The 21,289-nt window shown below is 39.2% G+C and overlaps 1 protein-coding gene across 1 annotated transcript in view; it reads left to right on the forward strand.

Annotated features, from left to right (window-relative positions):
• The first annotated feature begins 549 nt into the window (after positions 1-549).
• Positions 550-21,289, forward strand: part of LOC110151730 (large ribosomal subunit protein eL34-like) — a 192,547-nt gene continuing 171,807 nt past the window's right edge. Inside the window, exon 1 of the mRNA XM_070457257.1 lies at positions 550-970. Coding sequence (XP_070313358.1) covers positions 583-936 — 354 coding nt within the window. The 5' untranslated portion in view covers positions 550-582 and the 3' untranslated portion in view covers positions 937-970. The remainder of the gene's footprint in view (positions 971-21,289) is intronic.

A 21,289-nucleotide genomic window follows, 5' to 3' on the forward strand; every position in this document is an offset into this window, starting at 1 on the left:
CTAACCTCCCATTTGCGGGTTATGGGTCTTGAGTATAACGCAACTCCACCCCTCCTATTTAACTGTGATTTCTTCTTTATATCTTTAGTTGTAGAAGATCTTTTCTGCTAGTCTTCAAGTAGTTCTCATAGTTGCTCTGTAAATAGTTGTAATTTGGGAGGAGGTGAGCTCAGGGCCTTCATACGCTGACATCTTGGCCCTTCCCTAGAAAAAACAGCTTATGGAGAAGTTTACAGTGGAGAGATCTAGCTGACACCACCTGAACCTGCTGATCAGTCTTAACTTCCTAAGAGTGAGACCACCAGATGGTATGTGCTTCTTGAGATTCCCCCTTATGGAAAACAGAACCTGAATCTAACAAGCCTTTTAGGACTAACCTCCAGTTTACATGAAATACAGGAAGTAGAGCCTCAAGTTTAAGTGATGCCACAAGGACATAAACGGATAAACTCAGAATATATCCATAGGATAGTCTATAGAACAATTGAACTAAGTTAATTAGGAAATCAATGGCATAAAGAAAAATTAAAAGTTGGGGCAAGGTTTTTCCTCTTCTGGGGAAGGCATCTAGAGGCATTCAGGATGGTGCAGCGTCTGACGTACCGTCGTAGGCTGTCCTACAATACAGCCTCTAACAAAACCAGGCTGTCCCGAACCCCTGGTGATAGAATTGTTTACCTTTATACCAAGAAGGTTGGGAAAGCACCAACATCCTCATGTGGTGTGTGCCCAGGCCGACTTAGAGGCGTTCGTGCTGTGAGACCTAAAGTTCTCATGAGGTTGTCTAAAACGAAGAAACACGTCAGCGGAGCCTATGGTGGTTCCATGTGTGCTAAATGTGTCTGGGACAGGATCAAGCACGCTTTCCTTATTGAAGAGCAGAAGATCATTGTGAAAGTATTGAAAGCACAAGCACAGAGTCAGAAAGCTAAATAAAAAATGAACCATTTTTGAGTAATAAAAAAAAAAAGTTGGGGCAAGGTGGGGAGAGATTGTTCTAGATTTAGAAAGACTCAAAAGATATAACCATCAAACACAAAATATAGAACTCACCTGGATCCTGATTCTAATGAGCCAACTATAAAAATATATATTTCTTTAGATATATAGTCCAAGAATAAGATGATATCAAAGAATTACCACTCCTGTTAGGTGTGTTTCTGGCAGAGTGGTTTTATAAGAAAATATTCATGTAATTTAGAGATGTGAAATGAAGTATCTAGAGGAGAAATAATGAGGGCTTTAAAATACTTCCACAGAAAAAGAAGAAGATAGATAAGGCAAGTGTGGCAAAATCCTAATTAGTATTGAATTGGATGATGGGTATATTTTGTACTATTCTCTCCAATTTTATTTATTTGAAATTTTTTTGTATTAAAAAAGATAGTGGAGGGAATTCCCTGGCTGTCCAGTGTTTAGAATCTGATGCTTCCATTGCTGTAGCCTAGGGTTCAGTCCCTGGTTGGGGAACTAAGAACCTGTAAACCTCACAGCATGGCCAAAAAGAAAAAATCTTCAGGATGATAATTCAGTCTGACCCTTGAAAGTCAATGGAGCAAATAAATAGAAAAACTTTTTTGCGGAACAGACTATCTTGCTGTTCTTTAGTTGTCAACTCACAGTATTCGCTAAAAGCACATCTGATGTCCGTGATCACACCTTGGATGATGTGATCATGGTGAAAGGAAGGGATGTTGCTGGTGTAACAATTCTTTCTCTCTCACATCTTTTTTTGCTAACACCTGAGATGGCACCTCAGCACATCCAAGCAGGGTACAGAGCAGTTTGAAATGTTCTTTTGCATCCAAAAACTGCTAATCACACTCAAAGTCTTTGCTGATTCACTGAGGAATAACTTTTGACCCTGTAAATAGATCTCAAGATTTAAATGGGGACTTTGAAGAAGTTAACAAGCATGTTGTCCATATCCCACTTTTCCTGACAGTTCCTCTATGCTTACTCTGTTTGAGTAAGGTGCTGGATGAAGGAAGAAGACATTTTTTTTTTTTTTCAGATGGATTATAAAAATCAGGGAATCAAATGCAGCCAAGTGGGTGGCCCCCTCTCCATTCCAGAACCTGGAGCAGGCAGACATCACAAAATGATCACAGTTTTCTTTCTCTGGACTCTTCTTGCCATACTACTCCAAGTAGCACCATATTGATGAAATTGTTACCAAACCAAATTTGGGGCTGCTTGACTGCACTTAGTAAAGCCAATCTACTGACACCAGGTTGCCATGAAGCAAAATGTACTATTTATTGCAGGGGCCAAGCAAGGAGTCTAGGCAGCTAGTTTAAAAAAACCTGGCTTCTCCAGTGTGCTCAGAAGATTTTTAAAGACAGGGTGAAGGAGGGGGAGCTATGGGGTGTATGATCAGGTCCTGTGCATTCTTCCAATTTGTTGGCAGTAAGGTAATTGGGAATCAACATGATCAGTCTTTTGGTTCCATCCCACAAGGTCTACATGCTTGTGGACTGCACACAGATAACTTCTACCTGGTGGGAGTTTCAGTATCTGGAAAACAGCTCAAAGGGTAGGGCTCAGAATATTACTTATAGCCCTTTAGGAAGAATTAAAGGTCCTTGACTTTTTAGCCATACTTAATGGCTAAAGTATTATTTTGTCTTACTTGCTGTTTTCTTTCTTCATTTTCTCACTTCTTTGATTAAATGTATTCTTTGACACTTGGGGAAGGAGGCTAAAATTTTCCTGTAGACAAGAGGCAGAGAAAGGACATTGGGTGATGGGCTGTCCTGTTCTGGGAAGGTCCTATAGGGTCTCACTCGGCTACAAAACAATTCCTACTCAAAAGCATCTTCAGACTACATTATGGAGTAAAGCATTTACGTAACTATTTTTTTAAACTTTTACAAACAAGGAGAAAAATACCTTTAATAGGAACTCTAATAGATTAGATTGGATTTGAGGAAGAGCCTCATGTGAGGAGACTGACATCTGTGAATAAGTATTAGAACTATTAAGTTAATTTTCTTAAAAGGCCTTTAAAAACTGGGCAGATTCTTACTGTCTGAAATGGTCTAGGACTAATGAGGTTGACAACCATCTTTCAGCCTATGTTAGGGGATCTGGTGCTTCTGCCTGCCTATCCTGCTTATAATGGAATACTCTTTACTTTAAGAAAATATGTCTGTTTGCATAGGTCTGCCCCTTCTCGTCTACATGGGGTGCAGGCCTAACCAATCACATTACTCCCCATTTCCTTGAACGCAGAAGTTAACGCGTGGATGGGCACATGACTCTAGCTGGGTACATTAAATTCTAGCTATAATTTTTTAGTGAGGTATTACATGGCTAGGATGCTTATGACTGGCTGCCAGCAACTGGGGAATGGAGCCAACAGTGGGAGCCCGTCAGTGCCAGAGAGTGTAGTATTTTTTGTCCACAGTGGTGCTCTTGGAATTTGTGCACACCTTGCAGCCTGATGGCCCTGAGAATGTATCTGCTGTAGAGAGATACAGAGAGATTAAGAAACTCACTGGAAGTGTCTCTTTGAGAGAATAAAGTGGATGTTATTTGTTTATTTTTGTGGTAGCCATTTAGGTGTTGAAGGAGCAACTTGCTTTTGTTCTGTTTCCTGCCTTCAGACAAGACCTGTGAATAAGAAGTCTCTTGGATAGGTATGTGTCAGGTATACTGAGGACAAACTACATGTTTAATTAGAAAACCAGGGAGCAGAAGACAGTGTAGGAGGGGGCAGATTTTCTATGATCTCTAACAGGCATACTTATCTAATAAAACTCCATGTAACCAACTCATGAAAGTAATTGCTGCTCTCCATTCCTTCTGGAAAATTTATCAGTGAAGGTATACATGTGTGCTTCTGTATCCAGTGTTTACTGAGCACTTACCAAGTTTTTTAATACGGATTAACTCGTTAAATACTTAGAACAACACCATTTTGCAAGCGAGAATAATATGGCATAGAGAAGTTAAATAACTCAGTGCCAACTGAGTTAGATGCTTACCAGGATTCAGTGATGTTTGCTAACAGACTGGTTTTTGCTAGGCACACATGGTATAATTTAACTAAATAAAGTGTAAATCTGTGAAGTCTGAATATAAAGAGAGATTGAGCTATTATTTCTATGAAAACAAAATTGAATATTTTGGAAAGGTTTGATAAAGGTGAGTTTCAAAAAAGGTTGCTATTGAATTAGGTCTGAGCAAGACCAACCACTCTTTCCTGTCTCTATGACTTGGCCTAGTGCTGCTGTTTAGAACCCCTTGTCTCTTGTTTTTCTCCTTCAAATGCTTTCCTCCAAATTGATCTCGTCTGAGAAGACTTCTCAGGTAGACTGAGTTTTACTAGTTCCATGACTCAGCAGCAAGTTGCTTAATCTCTCTAAGCCTTAGAGTCTGTATATCTGTGAGATGGAGATAATAATATTTACCTTTCAGGAAAGTTGTAGAAATTAAGCGGGTTTATCTGGTCCATAGTGAGTACTCAACAAATGGCAATATATGTATATATATATATGGTGTGCTTGTTCTTGTGCTGGGGGCTATGGAAACAGATGAACAAAATAGTCCCTGCCTCCAGAAGCCCGAAGACCAGCCCAGGACTGTCTGCTTTCGGCTCTACTTGCCCTGTGGTGAGTTGAAGCAGAGTTTCACAAATGTAATTGGAAACTCTTCTAGATGTTTTCAGATGCTGACACCATTATGTCATCCAGCTTCTCAGCATTTGAATAACATCCTGAAGGCCTGAAATGCATTGGCACAAAGGCTTTCTTTTCTTTCTTTTTTTAAAAAAAAAAATTTATTTATTTATTTGACTGCATCAGGTTGGGTCTTAGTTGCAGTGCTCAGGCTTAATTTTCCCCTAAGGCATGTCTTCCTGGATCAGGGGATGCAGACCAGGCATGAACCCGCATCCTCTGCATTGCAAGGCAGATTCTTTACCACTGGGCTCCCAGGGAAGTCCCCAGAGGCTTTCTTATATTTTGTCACTAAATGATCTGTCCTGAAGCCTAAAGGGGCCATTGGAATGGCTTCAAGAGGCACAGGTTCCAAATTATGGAGGCTACATGGAGCACGCTCTGGTATTTCCCCAGGTTGGATTCAAAGCATGGCTCTTTGACCTCAGGAAACTTACACAATAATTCTGAGTATCAATTTCTTCCTCAGAAAAATGGGGGTAATGATTCTCACTTTATAGAAGGTAACAAGAAGCAGATGAGATGATGTGTCAAGTGTTGAGCACAGTACTTGGCATATGGTCAATACCTAATAAATGTTAGTTTCTAATAGGTGAACGTAAATAGATAGGAATGTGGTGGGCACACAGCTAACCTGTGAGCTAAGGAATTGCAAGTAAGCCTTTCTTCAACACTTTCTTCTTGCTGTCATCACAAAGACTCTAGTCTGGATAGCCCATTGGTCTGACCCTGCACACAGTCTTTTCTTAGTCTTCCAGTGGAAATGACTAATACTCAAATTCTTATTCCATTATTTAGCTTGCAAGATTGTCTTGAGTGAAATAATCAGCCTCTAGCAGCCTCAGTTTGTTTATAACATGCAGATACAACTGCCAACATTGTAAGAATTATGAAAAGAATTGAAATAATGAAAAACATGTAAGACAGTGCTGACCCTCACAGATATTTGGTGAATTGTGGCTAGTTACAGTAGGAGGCCTCTATCTAAACTAAAAGTTGGGCAAGTGATCAAAAAAGTTGATTAAAGCAGGAAATCTTTTTAAAAAATCTTTTGGCCGTGTCACACATGATGTAGGATCTTAGTTCCCCAGCCAGGGATCCAAACTGTGCCTCCTGCACTGGCAGCGCAGAATTGTAACCACTGGACCACCAGGGAAGTCTCTAAAGCAGGAAATCTTAAAAAAATAAGATACAATCTTTCCTTCCCTCCCCATGCCTTCCCAGTACCACTGAGTTCATCGGACCTGTTAACTTCATCCGTAATAGCGGCTCCCATCCCCATTCTGGCCTGTATGATAGACATGAGTCACCTACCTACAAAGTCCAGAAATTCTGCTCCATACGTAAAGTTTGGTTTGCAGCCTTGCAGATTTTTCTGCTCCGAGACCAGATAAATGACCACAGGCCAGAATAAGATGAGAAGAGAGTGGGGGTGGCATTCACCACAGATCACAGAAGAGGAAGATGTGGCGAAGTCTGAAATGGGGGGAGGTGGAGGTGGGGAAGCCATGAAGTGGAAACTGCTTCCGTGATCAGCTGTCCCTCATGCTGCTCTCTGGAGTGAACCCTGCACAGCCTGCAGAATTAGGCTGCCTCTGAGCGTCTGATGTGGAATGAGTTCTTCTGCCCTGGAGGTCATGGCAAGCTCTCCTTTCCCATCTGACCTTTCACGTGTTACAACATTGACTTTTGTCAGCCCCAGAACATAGGGAGAGGAGATGTGGCTTCCTGGAGGAGTTATAATGTCTTGAAGGGAAATCCTTACCCCCTTGTCAAAGTGGGACGGGACAGAACCAGTTTGACTAGGCCTCTGTGTTGGAATGATGGTGGAATATCCTCCCCCCTTTTTATCTATATTGCAAATTGCAAACAGTATAGATTTAGGGCTCTGTGTTTCTAAGTCAAATTGGAAGCTACTCTGATTCTGAAATGGGAGTTATATAGTCAACGCAAAATTCACCTGCCAAAGATGACACTCATATTATAATCAACATTTCTGATGTAGTTGTTCTTACAACTTATAATTAGATCTTGTTGTCAGGGGGAAAAAAAAAACTTGAAGAAAGCAGCTGTGTTTTGGTGCTAGTCAGGTCTGTGACTGACCCAGTTTTTATTAAAAATGTGGGACTGGTATTTGTCACATCTTTACACCCTGCTCACACTCTTGTAAGATGAGTGTTGAGAAGTGTTTTCTGATCTGTGAGCATATGGAGGAGGAAGGGCATTGTTGCTGAAAGCATTGATCAGCTCTCAAGAAAAATTCCAGAGGCATAGCAATTCCTGAGATTTACTTTCACATCCTGAAAGGAAGATGGTAAAATAGACCTCTATAAATAGATGAGTTTTAGAGGTAAATAAGAGAGGATGTTCTTTATGCTGTGTTCTCAATGTTTTTGCCACCATTACCCTCATGATAGACATGAGCTATAGAGTCGAAACAGTCATCAATCCTCCCATCCCATCCCCGGGTACAGAGAATCTGGTTGCCAGGATATCCCTCCAACGCTTGCAAGGAAGTTGGTGGTTTATTTTAAAGAAAGGGAATGAATTAGGACTCTTCTCTGGTGTTTGGATTTTAGACTCTCCAAGTATAATGGCTGATTCTCTACCTGCTCTTTATGAAACAAAGCTTTCAGCCTCCCAACCACCCTCCCACACAGAAGTCACAGGTAACTCTCCTCTCTCCTCATTCTCAAGGGTGTATAGACAATCAAAGACGACTAGGACAAGATAAGCTAACAGATAAAATAATAATACTGTAGGAAGCAGAGATAACTCAGGGGAACAAACCAAAACATGAAATAAACATTTAAAAGAATAATCTAAACAGTATCCTCATAAAAAGATGGTACATCCACAAAATAAGAACAGATTGCTATGAAAAAGGAAAACATCAGAGTGCAAAATTGAGGCTTTCCTAAAGTCGACAATAATCCTGACAATTTGTATGACCTCACAGATAATGATATGTGAGGCAGAAAGAAACTTTTCTAAACTATCAGCTACAGAGAGTGAATTTTGATCACCATAAAGACAAGACTGACTTATCTTTCTCTCTATTGAAAATGATATTATAAGATAATTGTCCTATGAAGAGGTTATCGAGAAATAAAGTTGTAGGCAAAAAAATATAAACAGGTGTGTCAGCGTTTAATATCTGTGATTTGTTGTAATTTTTTTTCTCACTCTAAATAAAAATTTTCTGTCAGATATTTTATATGCACAATTTAATATTCTTTTCTTAAAGAGGGCTTCCCTTCCTCTTACCACCAACTGTCTAACTTTCAGGGCCCACAAAGCCTGGGTGTGTCCCTGGCAGTGAGCTATACTGCCTGTAGATAGAACAGAGAAGATGCCAAACAAACTGCCGAAGGGCATATACCACAAGATTTCAACTCAAATACCTTTCAAATACACAACTCTCATGGTGTGTGTGTTCAGTTGCTCAGTCGTGTCTGACTCTTTGTGATGCCATGGACTGTAGCCCACAAGACTGCTCTGTCCGTGGAATTTTCCAGGCAAGAATTTTGGAGTCAGTTGCCATTTCCTACTCCAGGGGATCTTCCTGACCCAAAGATCGAACTCGCATCTCTTGCGTCTTCTGCATTGGCAGGTAGATTCCTTACCACTTTGACACCTAGGAAACCCAGAGCTCTCACTATTGATTACAGCTACACATACAGGAAGTAAAAGTGTGAAAATATAGACTAGGAGATGCACATCCAATTTGTGAGAATAGTTGCTTTGAAGTATGGAGTGCTCTATTTTTTACTTATTTTCTGAAGCAAAAATGAAAAAAAATGTTATCATGTACTTACTTTGAATGGTGGGCATGTGGATATTATTTCATTCTCAGTGATTTTCTCTTCTCCATAAATTGTACAGTTGTAGTCAGATTCCCTCAGAATTTGGAAGGCATTGTTGATAGCCTTCTGGTTTTCAGGTCATCCTTTGCAGGTGACCTGATTTTCCCTTCTTTTCCTTTGTGGTTCTACTGTCTCAGAACAAGCTGTCTGAGCGCGGACTTTGAGTTCCTCCTTGTGCGAGACTTTCATGAACGTCCCAACTTGAGGACTCATGTCCTTCAGCTCCAAATATTTCATTATTGTTAGTTCTCTGTCAATTTTGTCCTTGCCATTTCTGCTCTTTCTTTTTATCTGCTGTCTTTCTTGATCTCTTGATAGTCAAATGTTAAACGTTGTATTTTTGTCTCACATTTTATGCAGATTCCACCCCCCATCTTATGGGAGGTTTCTTTTCCACCTTAAAACACTTTGGTTAAAAATTTGGGCACTTATATTTTTGTTTTCTGACATTATTTCCCTTTTTCATAACATGCTGTTTTTATTTTATAGATGCTTTGTCTTCTGTGAGGATACTAATTTTTGAATTATAACAGTTGTTTCTATTTTGCATTATTTTGTGGATGTAGTAGTTTAAACACATATACTAACATGCATTTTTCTTTAAAGAGTCAAAGTATAGTTAGAGAGCCTACCCATTATAAAGTTGCTCGAATTTTACCATATAGATACAGAAACATTTCAAGATTCTAAAATATATTTTCAAAACTTGATTGAGAAACCTGAACACAAAATGAAGAAAGTTTATTCAAAAAGTTGATGAAACTCTAATATGTCATTTCCCCCTAATATATCATTTTTAACTGAAATTTGAAAAGATATTTTTAAAGGTTTTAATAAAAAAAAAGAAAAATGAGTCCTAATTTGGATGTGTGTACAATGTCATACAGATTATGGTATAATAAATATGTACTTGGTCTTTGTCACTAGTTCCTGGCACAGATTTCCTAAAACCATCAGAATTTCCTGAATGATAGGATTATCTTTTGTTGTTCATTGGAGCCCCTTTCAACCACACTTGAGTTTATACTAATGAGATGACTCAGAATGGGGTTCCTAAGTGGCTTTGGAATAGAGGCCGGTCAGCAGAAAGAACAATCAATTTTATTTCCCCTTTCATCCCCAGTCTCTGACTTCCTGGAAAGTGATAGGGACTAGAGACTGGGTTATAAAAACTCTTGGACCACAAGACTAAGAGAGTTTCTGAGGTGGTGAATACATCCTTGTTTTCAAGAGTGGCAAAGCCTGACTCCCTGGGCGCAGAGGTTACTATGTACCAGACCTCAATCTATGTACCTCCTCATCTGGCTGTTCATTTGTATCCTTTATAATAGAGTGTAGGAATAAGTTTAGCACTTTTCTGAGTTCTATAAGTCATTCTAGTGAAGTATCAAACCTGAACAAGGGTATTATGGGAACCACTGAATTTATAATCTGCCAGGAAAAAGACTGGGTACACGATTAGAAGCCAGAAGACAAGGAAACTCATTGATGTGATCTCATAGTCAGTTCTGGAGGCACAGAGCAGACTGGAAAAGTGTGGAAAGAGGATCTGCAGAACTAACAAGAAATTTGGCACACCCCTTGCCTGGGAGTTATGCTCTTTAATGCAATAAACTTGTCTATCTTATACTTCACTGTGCCCTAGTGCCTAGAACAAACCTGATGCATAGTAGTAATAGCTAACGTTCACTGGCTGTTTATCATATCTTGGGTACTTCTATTGGGCTTTCAGTTCTGTTCAGTAGTCAGGCGTGTCTGACTCTTTGCAACCCCATGGACTGCAGTACACCAGGCCTCCCTGTCCATCACCAACTCCCAGAATTTACTCAAACTCATGTCCATTGAGTCGGTGATGCCATCCAACCATCTCATCCTCAGTCGTTCCTTTCTCCTCTTGCCTTCAATCTTCACCAGCATCAGGGTCTTTTCCAATGAGTCAGCTCTTCGCATCAGGTGGCCAAAGTATGGGAGTTTCACCTTCAGCATCAGTCCTTCCAATGACTATTCAGGATTGATTTCCTTTAGGACGGACTGGTTGGATCTCCTTGCAGTCCAAGGGACTCTCAAGAGTCTTCTCCAACACCACAGTTCAAAAGCATCAGTTCTTCAGTGCTCAGCCTTCATTACAGTCCAACTCTCACATCCATACATGACTATTGGAAAAACCATAGCTTTGACTAGATGGACCTTTGTCAGCAAGGTGATGTCTCTGCTTTTTAATATGCTGTCTAGGTTGGTCGTAACTTTTCTTCCAAAGAGCAAGAATCTTTTAATTTCATGGCTGCAGTCACCATCTGCAATGATTTTGGACTTTACATGTATTAACTTGTTTAGTCTTCATGTCAACTGTATTAAGTATTACTATTAGATATTATTATCACCAGTTTCTTGGTGACGAAACAGGCACAGAGAAGGCTAGATTTTACCGATCTGGACTCCAACCCAGATCACTTGCCTCTGAGACTGTCAACCTTAAAAAAAAAAAAAAAAAAATCTTTTCCAGCTTTATTGAGGTATAATTGACACATAATAACATTGTGCAAATTTAAGGTGTAAAAATATGTTATTTGATACATTTATAAATTGAAAAATGATTACCATCATAGTACTTGTCACTGCCTTCATCCATTGATATTGTTGCCATTTGTTTTTTGTAGTAAGAACATTTGAGATACACTCTGTATCAAGTATGTGATACAGCATTATTAGCTATAATCAGTAGGCTCTGCATTAGATCCCCAAACTTATTAATATTATCACTGAAAGTTTGTACCCTTTGAACAATATCTTCCCCTTACTTCCACCCCCAACTCCTGGTAACCACCACTCTACTCTCCATGACACTCACTCTGAATCGCCATATTATGGTGCTCAACAAAGTTACTCTCTTCTTATGCAGCATCACTTCTTATATCCAGTACCTACCCATCTCTTTTCCTTCCTCAAACTATGACTTTCTCTTAAAAACATGCTCCTTCAGAGTTAACACCCTGCCAATTATTTCTAGCATATAGTACATCTTCAAACTGAAAAAGAGTAGGACTGTTAAGTTCTGGATTTGGGGTAAGAAAATAAATCCACAGGAGTGACCAGTTATTACAATAGAATGAGTTCTCTCAGATTTTCTAAGATGGATATATTTTGGCTGCTTGACAGATTATATTATCAACCTGCCAAAATAACTTTCATGTATCTGGGAAATCTTGGAGAAGCAATAGGGAAAAGAGGTTCATGATTTTACTCGATAGGAGGCCACAAAAGAAAATAATAATAGACATCACTTACTTTATTTTGGGTGTATGATTATCTCACTTAATTAGAAAAATTCTTATTGGAGTATAGTTGCTTTATAATGTTGTATTAATTTCTTCTGTGCAGCAAAGTGAAACAGTTATATGTACACATATATCCCCTCTTTTTAGGATTTCCTTCCCATTTAGATCACCACAGAGCATTGAGTAGAGTTCCCTGTGTTATACAATAGGATGTCATTAGTTATCTATTTCGTATATAATAGTATATATATTAAGGTTTCCCTAGTGACTCAGCGGTAAAGAATCTGCCTGAAATGCAGGAGATGCGGGTTTTATCCCTGGGTTGGGAAGATCTCCTGGAGAAGGAAATGGCAACCCACTCTAGTATTCTTGCCTGGGACAAGGACAGAAGACCCTGGTGGGAGTCATGGAGTCATGGAGTCCATGGAGTCGCAAAGAGTTGGACATGATTTAGCATTTAAAGAGTAATAAGGTTTATATATGTCAATCCTAATCTCCTTATCTCATTTAATTTAAAAAAATTTAGTTTTAACCTTGACCAACATCTCTTCTTACGCTTCACTCTAAGCCATGGCAACCATCATTCTATACTCTTGTTTCTATGAGTTTGACCTTTTTTTTTTTTTAAGATTCCACATATAAGTGAGATCATGCAGTATTTGTCTATCTGATTTATTTCACTTAGAGTAATACCATCAAGGTCCCTCTATGTTGCAAGTAGAAGGATTTCCTTCTTTTTACAGCTGAATTAAAAACTCTCTCTCTCTCTCTCTCTCTCTCTCTATATATATATATATATATATATATATATATATATATAAAATATATATTATATATATATATAATAAAATGTGATATATATATATATATATATCACATTTTATTCATCCATTCATCCATTGACAGACGCTCAGGTTTTTCTGAATCTTGACTATTGTAAATAATGCTACAATGAACATTAGGATGCAAATATCTCTTCAAGATAGTGATTTCATTTCCTTGGGATATATCACCAAAAGTAGAAGTGCTGCATCATATGATATTTCTATTTTTAAATTTTTGAAGAACCTCTGTGTTGTTTTCCGTAGTGACTGTACCAATTTACATTTCCACTGAATTTACACTCCCACCAAGAATACACAAAGGTTCCCTTTTCTCCAATGCTTTCTACCATTGTTGTTTCTTGTCTTTTTGATAATAACCATTCTAAGAGGTGTAAGGTGATATTTCATTGTGGTTTTGATTTGCATTTCCCTGATGATTGGTGTGTTGAGCATATTTTCATATACCTGTTGGACATCTGTGCATCTTCTTTGGAAAAATGTTCACATCTATGCCCATTTTAAAATCAAAGTATTAGTCTTTTTTACCGTTAAGCTGTGTAAGTTTTGGATAGATAGCCCCTTATCTGATATGTGTTTGGCAAATATTTTCTCCCATGCCACTGCTTGTCTTTTCATTTTGTTGATCATTTCTTTTGCTATAGAAGCTTTTTTTAGTTTTATGTAGTCCCACTTTGTTTTTGTTTTTGTCAACTGCTTTGGTGTCATCTCCAAAAAATTGTTGCAAGACCAAGGCCAGTTAGCTTTGTTCACGTTTGTTTTTTCTCTAGGAGTTTCATGGTTTAAGGCCTTACATTTAACTTTTTAAACTGTTTCTAGTTGATTTTTGTGAATGGTACAAAGATAGGGTCAAATTTCATTCTTTTACATGTGACATCCAGTTTTACCAGCACCATTTATTGAAAAAAAACTGTCCTTTTCCTGAGTATTCTTGACTCTCTTGTCAAATATTAGTTGACCAAATATGCATGGGTTTATTTCTGTGCTCTTGATTCTGTGACTGTTTTTATGCGTTTACTCTTTAAGGTATCTTTCTGTGGTAGCTGGCATTTATTTCATTTAAATGCAAGGAAACTGAGACAAAAACGTTCTGTTCTAGGTACCACAGCTAGAATATATTCAAGTCATTTTGATTCCAAACCTTGTTATTATTCTTCAACTGTTATTATATTACCTCCTGGTATAGTGTGTGAAAATTGTTCTTAAGCCTCAATAAACTTGCCTGTTTTTCTTGTTCCCACATATAAGAATACAGGCATATGTATAATGAGATTCGTATTTATTATTTCCTTATAATTTTGTACTATAAACAATACCTTGTAAATTAATAATAACCCTGTAATTTAATTGTATTTATATTGAAAGTGTACTGCAAGTTGTTTAAACAGCACCACTTTAGAGGCAACCACACATATCACCACAGAAGGGTGAATGCAAAAATGAAATTTAGAGAGATAACATTTAGTCAGCTTCAGCCACATGGGTATTGGATGAGTCATGATTGAACCATGATATATATATATTAAAGTCTAATTATTAGAAAATTATAGCACAAAAATGCTGCTGGTGCAAATATGTGTCACTGCATGTTCTGTAACACTTAACAACCTTAACAAACAAAAAAGGGGGAGCTAACAGTAATTTTCAATTAAAGAGAAAGAATATCAGCAATGGAAACATCACAACAAACCAAAGATAATACTACTATGAGGATTTAATACTCTGATCACAGGGAGTCTATTCCCCAAAATAAGAGTATTCCAGCTATCTGAGTGAGAAAATAATAAGCAGCAGGAGGCAAATTGTGGCTCTGAAGATTGGCCTCTGACTTCTTAGTGGAATCCTGAATTTATAATCTTTAAAAAATTCTAGTAGCAGCCCAATTTCAGTTTATGAATATCACATTTTATTAATGGATAATTCCACTAATTAATGGATAATTAGTCACTTAGTAGGTGACTAATGAAAATGAAAGTTTATAAAATTATGAATTTAGGCATCATTTTGAGGCCCCTCAGTAAGTCTCAGATCCATCAGTAGATACCAACTCATTTTTAAAGAATCTAGGGGGAAAAAGCATAAAGAATTAGGATCAGAAAAGACTGGTTTTAAAAGGCTTATCTTTCTGAGTGTGAGACCTCGAGCAAGAATCTTAGCTGCACTGTTTCAGAGTCTGTGAATCACTCTGTGGTGTGCTCAGAACTGACTCATGTCAGTGCTGGAAAGCTGATAGTTTAATTTCCAAAATTTTTGCAGACCAGTTGTTAAACCATTAATAGTTTGATATCCGTCACAATGGGAGTATTATACTACAAAAATCAGCAAACACTATAGATCAGGAATTTTTTTCAGATGGTTTACATTTTTATTGTAGTATTTTTATTGTAGTGTAATTGGTATACAATATATAAGTTTCAGAAGCATGATGTTATAATTTAATATTTATATACACTAAAAAGTGATCACCACAATAACTCTAGTTACCATCTGTCACCATACAGTTTACCCCTGCAACCATTTTTCCAACTTCTCAACCCCTAACACCACTGTTAACCACCAATCTGTTCTCTGTATCTATGAGGAGATTTTTGTTGTTGTTTGTACATTTTGGTCTTTAGATTTCACATAAAAATAGAATCATAGAGTATTTGTCTTTCTCTGCCTGGCTTACCTTCAAGGTCCATCCATATTGTCAAAAATGGCAAGATTTCATTATTTTTTATGGCTGAGTAGTATTATATATATATATTTGTGTATGTGTGTTAGTTGCTCAGTCGTGTCCAACTCTTTGCAACCCCATGGTCTGTAGGCTGCCAGGCTCCACTTGGTCATGGAATTCTCCAGGCAAGAACACTGGAGTGGGTTGCCATTTCTTTCTCCATGTATATAAATACACCACCAACAGTGCACAAGGGTTCCCTATTCTCCACATCCTCTCTACCACTTGTTATTTCCCGTCTTTTTGATAATAGCCATTCTAAGAAGCATGAGGTGATATCTCATTGTGGTTTTGATTTACATTTCCCTGTTAATTAGTGATGTTGAACACCTTTTTGTGTACCTGTTGGCCCTCTGCCTGTTTTCTCTATAAGAATGTCTATTTAGATCTCCAGTCAGGAACTCTCCCCCGCTAGAGAACTGGTTTACCAGCATACCATTGTTTCATTCTTCCCTCCCCTCCAAGCTATTACTAAATTCTGCTAAAAGGGAATAATGACTCCTCTATAAGAATTAAATTGTTTTGATACCGAACCAAAGCTACATAATCAATAAACATCCATTTTGTAGGGTGGCTACTAGGCACAATCCTGTTTAATTCCTTTAGAGATAGATGTTACATTTTTGGAGAATTACACTTTTGGAAATACCTGAGAACAAATTCAGTTCAGTTCAGTTCAGTTCAGTCACTCAGTTGTGTCTGACTCTTTGCGACCCCATGAATCGCAGCATGCCAGGCCTCCTTGTCCATCACCAACTCCCAGAGTTTACTCAAACTCATGCCCATCGAGTCGGTGATGCCATCCAGCCATCTCATCCTTTGTCGTCCCCTTCTCCTCCTGCCCCCAATCCCTCCCAGCATCAAGGTCTTTTCCAATGAGTCAGTTCTTCGCATGAGGTGGCCAAAGTCCTGGAGTTTCAGCTTCAGCATCAGTCCTTCCAATGAACACCCAGGACTGATCTCCTTCAGGATGGACTGGCTGGATCTCCTTGCAGTCCAAGGGACTCTCAAGAGTCTTCTCCAACACCACAGTTCAAAAGCATCAATTTTTCGGCGCTCAGCTTTCTTCACAGTCCAACTCTCACATCCATACATGACCACTGGAAAAACCATAGCCTTGACCAGACAGACTTTGTTGGCAAAGTAATGTCTCTGCTTTTTAATATGCTATCTAGGTTGGTCATAACTTTCCTTCCAAGGAGTAAGCGTCTTTTAATTTCATGGCTGCAGTCACCATCTGCAGTGATTTGGGAGCCCAAAAAATTAAAGTCTAATTACTGATGCTCAAAGTATTACAGATGACTCTCATAGCTATCATATTGAGTGGAAGAAGCCAGATATAAAATAATATATACTGTATTATTTAATATATAGGAAATTTAAGAACTAATTGACATTCAAGAACTGATAGAAGATTGTAGAAGCCAGAAGAATGCTTATCTCCAGTGGGAAGAAGAGTGGTGACTGAGAAGGGATGTGAAGGAAACATCTGAGTGCTGGAGTGTCCCTACTGTGATCCAGATGGGGGTTACACAGATGCAAAAATTCATCACATAATACACTTAAGATCATTGCACCTTATAATAAAAAGTACTTTTTACTCAATAAAAATTTAACAAAAAGTAAATTCTTAAAGAGATGGAAATGCCAGACCACTTTACCTGCCTCCTGTGAAACCTGTATGCAGGTCAAGAAGCAACAGTTAGAGCCAGATGTGGAACAACAGACTGGTTCAAATTGGGAAAGGAGTACGTCAAGGCTATATATTGTCACCCTGTTTATTTAACTTATATGCAGAGTACATCATGCGAAATGCCAGGCTGGATGAAGCACAAGCTGTAATCTAGATTGTTGGGAGAAATATCAATAGCCTCAGGTATGCAGATGACACCACCCTCATGGCAAAAGTGAAGAAGAACTAAAGAGTCTATTGATGAAAGTGAAAGAGGAGAGTGAAAAAGTTGACTTAAAACTCAACATCCAAAAAATGATGGTCATGGCATCCGGTCCCATCACTTCATGGCAAACAGATGGGGAAACAATGGAAACAGCAAGAGACTTTATTTTCTTGGGCTCCAAAATCACTGCAGATGGTGACTGCAGCCATGAAATTAAAAGATGCTTGCTCCTTGGAAGAGATTTTGTGACCAACCTAGACAGCATATTAAAAAGCAGAGACATCACTTTGCCGACAAAGGTCCATCTAGTCAAAGATATGGATATTCCAGTAGTCATGTATGGATGTGAAAGTTGGACTATAAAGAAAGCTGAGCGCCGAAGAATTGATGCTTTTGAACTGTGGTGTTGGAGAAGATCTTGAGAGTCCCTTGGACTGCAAGGAGATCAAACCAGTCTATCCTAAAGGAAATCAGTCCTGAATATTCATTGGAAGGACTGATGCTGAAGCCGAAGCTCCAATACTTTGGCCACCTGATACAAAGAGCTGACTCATTGGAAAAGACCCTGATGGTGAGAAAGATTGAAAGCAGGAGAAGGGGACAACAGAGGATGAGATGGTTGGATGGCATCACTGACTAGATGGACTTGAGTTTGAGCAAGCTCTAGGAATTGGTGATGGACGGGGAAGCCTGGCAGGCAGCAGTCCATGGGGTGGCAAAGAGTTGGACACAACTGAGTGACTGAACTGAACTGAACTGATACTGTACTAAAATTAAAAGAAAAAGAAGTATCTGAGAAAGTATGTCTTATAAACTAGGAAGCAGTGCAAAGTCTCCACTACCTTAAAAATCTGAGATGCCTTTGACAACCCCCTTCTAGTTTCTCCCTCTTTGGCCCCTCATCAGTCTATCTAGGGTACCCCTAGTTTCTTTCTGCCTGTCTTGTAAGTGTTGCGTCCCCAGAGTTCTGTCCTTGTACTTCTCCTCACTTTACCTTCTATTGATAATCTCTGTAGCTCCAACTCCCAACACAATTTCCTAACCTCTAGATCACACCCTTTTCTCCTCTAGACCTATATTCTTTCCTTCAGCAACTACATATTGGTTTATCTTACTGGGTGTTTTCTTATGCCAAGTACTGTTCTTGGCACTAGTCCATGTTAATTAATGAAACAGACAGAGAGCTTTGCCTTCATGGAGCTTACCTGCCCAGATCTCTCTCACTAGGCATACAGAGATTCAAGATGTCCCAAATGATCTCATCCTCTTCACCCCTAGATTCTCCTTAACTTGTTTTTACCATGCATCCCCCATCTCCACGATTCCACTGTCATCTTCTCAGAAACTTGAGAGTCATCCCTGACCCCTTTTCAGTAAATCACGATAGGCTGACTACTCTGTGACCTGCATATTTCTCAAAACCTTCCATTTGTCTGTATTTGCACTGCCTAGCCCTGTTCTCATTCTTTTTCGTTTGGCTTACTAACTGGCTTCTGCCTCCAGTCTCTTTCCTGCCTATCACTCTTCATATAGCTGCTAGAATGACTATAAAATGCAAATCAGAACAAGTTGCATTCTGCCTGAACCTGTCCAGTGGCCCTGCCAGATGAAGTCTAAATTCCTTACCTTGATCTCATGTTTGCAGCTGTCAAATCACGAGCGTGGCTGCTGAAATCCAGGTTCACATGCCTGCTTATCAGCATAACCTTGGGTAAAATTGTTTTGTCCTTTCTGTGCCTTACTTCTTCATCTATAAAATGGCAATGGTAATCGTACCAACTTCAAGAGTTGTCATGGGAATTAGATGTATTATTGCACACAAGGCACTAAGAATAGTGCCTTGTTGTTGTTCAGTTGCTCAGTCGTGTCTGACTCTTTGCAACCCCATAGACTGCAGCCCACCAGCCTTCCTTGTCCTTCACCATCTTCTGAAGCTTGCTCAAACTCATGTCCATTGAGCTGGTGATGCCATCCACCATCTCATCCTCTGTCATCTCCTTCTCCTGCCTTCAATCTTTCCCAGCCTCTGGGTCTTTTCTAATGAATCAGCTCTTTGCATCAGGTGTCCAAAGTACTGGAGCTTCAGCATCAGTCCTTCCAATGAATATTCAGGACTGATTTCCTTTAGGATTGACTGGTTTGATCTCCTTGCAGTCCAAGGGACTCTCAAAAGTCTTCTCTAACACAGTTCAAAAGAATCAGTTTTTTGGTACGCAGTCTTCTTTATGGTCCAACTCTCACATACGTACATGACCATTGGAAAAGCCATACCTTTGACTATACAAACTTTTGTCAGCAAAGTAATGTCTCTGCTTTTAAATATTCTGTCTAGGTTGGTCATAGCATCTCTTCCAAGGAGCAAGCACCTTTTAATTTCATGGCTGCAGTCACCATCTGTAGTGATTTTGGAGCCCAAGAAAATAAAGTCTCTTGCTGTTTCTATTGCTTCCCCATCTATTTGCCATGAAGTGATGGGACTGGATGCTGTGATCTTAGTTTTTTGAATGTTGAGCTTTAAGTCAGCTTTTCACTTTCCTCTTTCACCTTCTTCAGGAAGCTCTTTAGTTCTTGCTCACTTTCTGCCATAAGTTTGGTGTCATCTGCATATCTGAGGTTATTGATATTTCTCCCGGCAATCTTGATTCCAGCTTGTGCTTCATCCAGCCTGGCATTTCTCATGATGTACTCTGCCTATAAGTTAAATAAACAGGGTGACAATATATAGCCTTGACATACTCCTTTCCCAATTTGGAACAAATCTGCCATTCTATGTCCGGTTTTAACTGTTGCTTCTTGACCTGCATACAGGTTTCACAGGAGGCAGGTAAGGTGGTCTGGCATTTCCATCTCTTTAAGAATTTACCACAGTTTGTTGTGATCCACACAGTCAAAGGCTTTAGCATCGTCAATGAAGCAGAAGTAGATGTTTTTCTGGAATTCTCTTGCTTTTTCTATGATACAACGGATGTTGGCAATTTGATCCTTGGTTCCTCTGCCTTTTCTAAACCCAACTTGAACATCTGGAAGTTCTCAGTTCATGTTCTGTTGATGCTTCGCTTGGAGAATTTTGAGCATTACTTTGCTAGCGTGTGAAATGTGTGCAATTGTGTGGTAGTTTGAACATTCTTTGGCACTGCAGTTTTTTGGGATTGGAATGAAAACTGATCTTTTTATTCCAGAATGAAGGAAAAGTGCCTGGTCCTCAGAATATACACAAGAAGTGCTGGGTTTTTTGTTTTTGTTTTAAGATGATTGCTGTAATGTTTAAATAAGTTAAAACATCTAAAAGACTTTGCACAGTACCCAGCCTGTCTTAAATGCTCTGTAACATCCATGGTTCATATAGTCAAAACTATAGTTTTTCCTGTAGTCAGGTACAGATGTTACAGTTGGACCATAAAGAAGGCTGAGCATCAAAGAATTGATGCTTTCAAATTGTAGTGCTGGAGAAGACTCTTGAACGTCATTTGGACAGCAAGGAGATCAAACCAGTCAACCCTGAATATTTATTGGAAGGACTGAGGCCGAAGCTGAAGTTCCAGTACTTTGGCCACCTGATGTGAAGAACTGACTCACTGGAAAAGACCCTGATGCTGGGAAAGATTGAGGGAGAAAGAAGAGGGAGGCAGAGGATGAGATGGTTAGATAGGATCACCAACCCAATGGTCATGAATTTGAGCACACTTCAGGAGATAGTGGAGGGCAGAGGACTTTGACATGCTGCAGTCCATGGGGCTACAGAGTCAAACACGACTTAGTAGCTGAACAACAGCAACAACAAACATCAATGTTGTTTCCTCTCTAGCCTTACCTCTTGTCCCTCTTCCATATAAACCTGACTTAGCCCAGAGGGGCTGGCTGTGGTTCTCTTACACCTCCAGGCCATGGTTCCTCCCTTTTCCTGTCTTTTTCCTGGGTGTCTCCCATTGATCCTTCAAGTCACTGCTCAGGCACCAGCACCTGATTGTCCCAGCCCAGGCTGAATCAGTGGCTCCTCCTCTGTTACT

This window comes from Odocoileus virginianus, chromosome 28 (genome assembly GCF_023699985.2).
Source record: "Odocoileus virginianus isolate 20LAN1187 ecotype Illinois chromosome 28, Ovbor_1.2, whole genome shotgun sequence".
Lineage (NCBI taxonomy): Eukaryota > Metazoa > Chordata > Mammalia > Artiodactyla > Cervidae > Odocoileus > Odocoileus virginianus.